Raw genomic sequence first — 5,971 nt, forward strand, 5'->3', positions numbered from 1 at the left:
ACGATTTGGAGTGGCCCCCTCTCTCTAAAAGGCGCCAGGATGCCAGGCTTACATTATTTTACAAGGCTGTTAACAAAAAATCAGCACTTAAGATACCAGACAATATTGATAGACGCACCCGCCAATTACGCAGCTCTCATCCAGATAAATTTATTGAGTTATGTCCAAGAACAGAAGCTTATAAGAACTCGTTTTTCTGTAGGACAATAAAAGAATGGAACAAGCTGCCCCGCCTTACCCTGGATTCCACTAGTGCAGATATTTTTAGAGAACGAATAAAATAAAATTAAATTAATAAAATTATATTAATACCAATAATGCTGTTTAAACGATTTTTATCTTTTTACTTTATTTCACCTTTTTTTATTATGCCTTATTATTATTTTTATTCTGCCTTATTATTATTTGTATTATTATTTATTTATTATTATTATTATTATTATTATTTCTATTATTATTTTATTTTATGTTTTTTATTTTTTATTTATTTATTTATTTTTTTATTTTTATTTTTTAATTTTTTAATTTATTTTTTTTTATTTATTTTAGTTAATTAATTAATAAATGTATTTATTTATACAATTAATTTATATCCACAGTGATGGTAACCCCTTTGTGGATTAACAATGTAGATGTAGATGTGTTCGTTGCTAACGTGAACTTTACACCACAGCCCGTACATGTGTCTGGACTGTTTTAAATATTCTACTAAATTCTACTAAAACATTGTTTGTTAGACCTTTTGGCATTCGCTTTAAAGCAAATATCTTCTATTGACGCGAAGTAGGATAGAAATTCGAATTCATAAACGACAAATATTTTGCAAATGTATGACAAATACATGGGTTTCCTGTGGATTTATAATCTTCCGCTGACCAGCATTTCGTAGGCTAAGGTTGGGAGACGATGATTAGCAGTCTGTTGCCCATAAACACCTATTTTGATGAGTGAATATGATTTAATGAGCGATATCCATGAGCTGGTGTCAATACCAGATGGGTGTGTAGAGTCTGCTGTCGTCCGAGGGAGCTACGAGTATTATCATTACATTTGCGATGGGCTCAATGATAAGGTAATAATAATTCGATTAGTTTATTTGAGTCGAATAATAAGTTACTCACACCTTGTTAAGTAGATCAATATCTCAATAGAAGAAGATTTTTCATTTGCCCATAATCTCGGTCATTATTTAACATGTTATGTTTGGGGGGGGGGGGGGGGGGGGCTTGCGTTTTCTTTTCTTTTTTTTTTTTTTTGCTCCAATTTGGAGGAAGGCATCAAATTTTAATACAGTGTTTAGGAGAGGACCTTGATTTTTAAAAGGTATTTTGATCAATTTTCAAGCCTCCTTATAGTCTGGGATTTCAAACAAATTTCTGGGGAGAACCCCAGAAAATTTTTACCCCCTATACAATGTTATTTACACCCCTGGAGTATGGGCTCAAAATCAACACTGCTCCTGGCTACTGGCTTGCTGGTTTAAAGCCAGCTCCCCTGCATAGACATTCCTAATAAGACAGTGCCCCCTCCCCACCTCACACAAAATGAGGGACTTAAGATTCATGATGGCGGATGGAAGACAGCGGCACACACATTGTATTTCTCAGTGCGCTTAAAGAAAAATGTGTTAGGGCTCACTGAAATCTTATGTGTGCACCATCATCAACTCTCTGCCTTCCTGAATACTAAGGTCCCTAATAATTTGGGGGCCTGACATTTTGCCTCTTTACAATTTTGCTGAAAACAGCTGTTCTTCATTTTTGGTCACCTGTTCTGAGGGAGGAGGATCTTTATTTTTGGTCATCTGTTTGGGGAAGGGTCATCATTTTTGTGCATTAGATTGGGGTGGGTTGAAATTTTAAAACAGAAAAAAATTCAACCAGGCAGCCCCCCCCCCCCCCCCCCCCCCTCACTGAAAGTTGACCTTTCCCTTAGCTATGGTAAATCAAAGGGTATGCCACAGGATTTATCATTCACACAATCCGCAGGTTCACTTGAAGCAAAGAATACGGGAAGCTTGACCCAAGTTTGCAAAATTTGGTTCCTTTTCTGTGATCAAATTGTCTATCCTTACCAAAGCCCTCTAAAGATAACAAGAACTGTAGGGTTTTGAAAAGTCCAGTTTTCACTGATCTACAAAAGTGCATTGCACTACTAATGCCAAAAGTGTTTTTTATCACTGCAGCTGTTTTTTAATATTCACTGAGCTCTTGCTGACGATATTTCAACAGCTAAATCCCCTTCTGGCTTTTTGTCACTCAAAATCCTTGAAGTAAAAACATTGGCCAGCACTGGTGGTTTCCAACCACACCACCATGCACAAGTTGCTGCTCAGTCAAAAATAACCAAATACAATTCCATTAGTTTAAATAATGGAAGCCAGAAGGGGGTTTAGAAAGTTAGAGATTATTGATAAGAGTTCACTATTGGAAGCCAAAGTAAGAAGATTTTACTCTACAATGCACTCTGTGTTTCAGTCATACAGTAGTTCGACCCTCTTTTTGCTAATAAAATCAAGCAGAGTTCAGTACTTACATAGGGACTGTCTTGGTAGTCAGCTAATATTAATCTAGATATTATCATAAAGTTCATTCATATTTTTCTGTCAGCTACTAAATTACTATATCCACAGGGCTGGGGATGTGGCTATCGCTCTCTACAGACTCTCTGCTCTTGGGTGCGTCATCAGCTGAATGAGGATGCTCCTCAACCTGTCCCAGACTTGCATCAAATACAGCAGACTCTAGTGGGAATTGGTGATAAACCTACGAGTTTTGTCAAGTCCAGAGAATGGATAGGGTCCTATGAGTCCTGCTTATGCATTGACCAGCTGTACAATGTAAGATTGGAGGCCTTTCTATTGGAGGCTTTTCTACTCTGTCGCATAAGAGTCAGATGCAGGGTTTTTTTAGGCTGGGGGGATGAGGAAGAGGGTAAGGTCCTATGGCACATCTTGGATTCTCAAATGGTGGTTGCATTTATAAATTGATTATTTATTTTATGCTCCCACTCAATGTTGAGTCATCCATTTCCATCAGCTAATTCAAGCAATACGAGATGTTTTTAATCAAATATTGTCAATAATGTATCAGACTTAATTCCAAGTATTTTCAATTATAAAAATAACATAGGTGTGGATGATCAACATTCTTTAAAGATGGCATTGTTTTGACATATTTAATGTTTCAAAGCCAAACATTTTATTCCACATTAGTCAATAACCACATATTACTTAGTAGAAAACAAGGTATTGTTCTTATGCTATGATGTAACATGCTGTGCTATGGACTAAATGGCATTGCAGCACTTGGCATTGAGCTGAAAACTTTCATAGATTTATTTCACTGAATTTTAATTCACTACTTTTATTTTACTAATTTATGTGTAGTTGTATTTCATCATCATCATCATCATCATCATCATCATTATTATTATTATTATTATCTATGATTATTTTATTGTTGTTAGGTTTGTTGCAAAATTCTTCATGTCACCACTGGAGCTGAAGTTCAAGACAAAGCCCTTGAAATACTGATGCACTTTAAGTCTTTCGGTTCTCCTGTGATGATCGGTAAATCTAGGCACTATAATCTCAAAGACTATAAACTGTTGATAAACTACTTCCAAGCACTTTCCATTATTGTGTGTAAACACTAACTAACAGTCATTGCTGTCCCAGCTTGCTTGCATAGGGCTTAAGCAGCATTTCCTCTAGGGGGGGGAGGGAAGGGAGATTAGGGTTCGAATGGGTTGGTTCCCTACCCCTTAATAATATTTGAATTAGTCCTGACCCTTGACTCAGTTTCAGTTTATTTTTCGCCACAATTATATTGCTATGTATTAACAAGGTTATACTAAAATAATGTAAGTGACAGGAAGGCCCATCCGAGATGGAACCCCTTACGCATACGCATCTTAGCCTGAACTCCCACTCTCCCACATTTTATGGGAAATCCCCCTCATTTTCACATAAATTTTACTTAATAGTTATAGAAATATGCTTCAAGTGTGAATGGCGAATGTCAATTGCTAAATGGCAGTTCTACGACAGAAAGGTGTTGACGGGTATCAATAATTTGGTGATAAAAAACTCAAGCAATGACAGAACCATATATTAATTATATTAAATGAAAAGCCGTATGTTTTATTTATATTTTTCTGAAGTTGGAACAAATTTTTTGGGATCCATGTGACCTTTTGGTTGTAGAACTGTCATTTGCCATTTGCACTGACAACGTTTTTTGAAATAGGTATATTTTGATGGTGCAATTGTGGTCATTTCAGGAGGAGATACAGATTGCTCTTCTAAGACGCTGCTGGGCATTTGCAAGGTTCAAAATGATAAATTTTACTTTCTCATATCGGTAAGAATTAGATAACAATTTTCAAGAACACTAATGACAAATCATTGACAAGTTTGATTAAAAGTATCTTAATTACTCACTTGAATTAGCCAATGGAAATGGATACTGCATGCAATGGCAGGATGTTTGGTAGCCGCCTGTCATTTTGGAATTATTTCATTTTCGAAATGCGACAAAAAGAAACTGCTGTTGAAGAACACACTTTTACAAGTGTACTTACCGCACCCTGTTGTCTCACATGCCATAGTCTTGTAAAATAGCATTACCGAACAGCCTCATCAAATGAGAAACTTGCCTGTTGTTTCAGAGGGAAGGGAGATGGTTTCCGTACCCATCCCTTTCCACTTACAGTAGAACCTGGTTCATAAGGAGACTTTTAGGACACTTAAAACTATCCACATGCAGTAAAACCTCGGTAATAAGGACACTTTAGGGACCCATAAAACTGTCCACATACAGTACAGTAGAACCTTGTAAATAAGGACACTTTAGGGACCCATTAAACTATCCACATGCAGTAAAACCTCGGTAATAAGGACACTTTAGGGACCCATTAAACTATCCACATGCAGTAAAACCTCGGTAATAAGGACACTTTAGGGACCCATTAAACTATCCACATGCAGTAGAACCAGGTTAAAAAGGACAACTTTGCGTCTTCAGGATCCTCATTTCGTCGGAGTGGCCAGCCCACGGGTGTTACTGGATGATGGCTGGTTAAAGTGGAGGAAACTAGAAGATGTCTTCGACAAGAACTCCTTCTACAACTTCTGTCTGCCTCAGCTAAGGAAGCTTTAAGTTTAAGCATGTGCTTTTATTCTTAGTTTTCATTAGTTACAGGTGGTGAAGTTGGCAAAACGTTTGGCTCTCTAGTTAAGTGCGCCGATGTTTAGAGAATATTTCCTCCAAGGAGAGTTCATGAGGTTATGAGCGTGAAAAAGAACAAAATACAAATTAAGATGTATAATATGTGCCGATATTCCCACCAGATAAACAATAGTTTTTTTGGCTGCCTTATTTGAAGGCTAAGATCACTGATTGGGAAACAGAGGAAAATTATAACTGTTTTTAAGAGTTAGCTACGGGAAGCTTTAATATCGCCTTAAAGGAATGGATAGTCTTATGCACTCAAGACAATGGTAATAAGATTATTTTAATAATCTTTAAAAAGAGTGCCATGATTTAGACGAAGGCATTTGTATTGGGAAAGGAAAATGTAATAAGATTATAACTCGAAGTTTTTATCATGTTTTAATTTCTTAATGGAAGTGCTTTCGGTTTCTCATCCCTAAAGGAATTAGATAATATGATGAAGACACACAGTTGATGAAGTTGATTAATGGCTGTCTTGCACTAACCATGTGTAAACAGACGGAGGGAGTACCTATTACTTTAGTCACTCAGATTCGCCAATGCAGACGATTTTTCTTGTTTTGTTTTTTTATTTGGGTGTTACCCCAACTAGGCGTCGTACCTATTACTTTAGTCACTCAGATTCGCCAATGCAGACGATTTTTCTTGTTTTGTTTTTTTATTTGGGTGTTACCCCAACTAGGCAACTTTTTAAACTGCTCATCTAATTTTATTTTATGGCATTTCGATATTTA

General features: G+C 36.5%; 2 protein-coding genes across 3 annotated transcripts in view; one reads left to right on the forward strand and one right to left on the reverse strand.

Moving 5' to 3' along the window:
* The window catches only part of LOC5513459 (tripartite motif containing 13), a 10,825-nt gene extending 10,060 nt beyond the window's left edge, over window positions 1-765 (reverse strand). The window contains exon 1 of the mRNA XM_048722999.1: window positions 640-765. Within this exon, the coding sequence (XP_048578956.1) occupies window positions 640-682 (43 nt within the window). The 5' untranslated portion in view covers window positions 683-765. The remainder of the gene's footprint in view (window positions 1-639) is intronic.
* LOC5513493 (ufm1-specific protease 1) overlaps window positions 1-5,608 on the forward strand; it is a 17,966-nt gene extending 12,358 nt beyond the window's left edge. Inside the window, exons 1-5 of one of the 2 annotated variants that reach the window (XM_001633665.3) lie at window positions 940-1,072; window positions 2,633-2,839; window positions 3,469-3,571; window positions 4,285-4,364; window positions 5,028-5,608. In XM_001633665.3, the coding sequence (XP_001633715.3) occupies window positions 944-1,072; window positions 2,633-2,839; window positions 3,469-3,571; window positions 4,285-4,364; window positions 5,028-5,162 (654 nt within the window). In that variant the 5' untranslated portion in view covers window positions 940-943 and the 3' untranslated portion in view covers window positions 5,163-5,608. Of the gene's footprint in view, window positions 1-939; window positions 1,073-2,632; window positions 2,840-3,468; window positions 3,572-4,284; window positions 4,365-5,027 lie in introns of those variants that run through there. The other variant, XM_048723001.1, reaches the window with a different exon arrangement.
* The last annotated feature ends 363 nt before the right edge of the window (window positions 5,609-5,971 follow it).

The sequence above is a fragment of the Nematostella vectensis genome, chromosome 15 (assembly GCF_932526225.1).
Source record: "Nematostella vectensis chromosome 15, jaNemVect1.1, whole genome shotgun sequence".
NCBI classification, from domain to species: Eukaryota; Metazoa; Cnidaria; class Anthozoa; order Actiniaria; family Edwardsiidae; genus Nematostella; species Nematostella vectensis.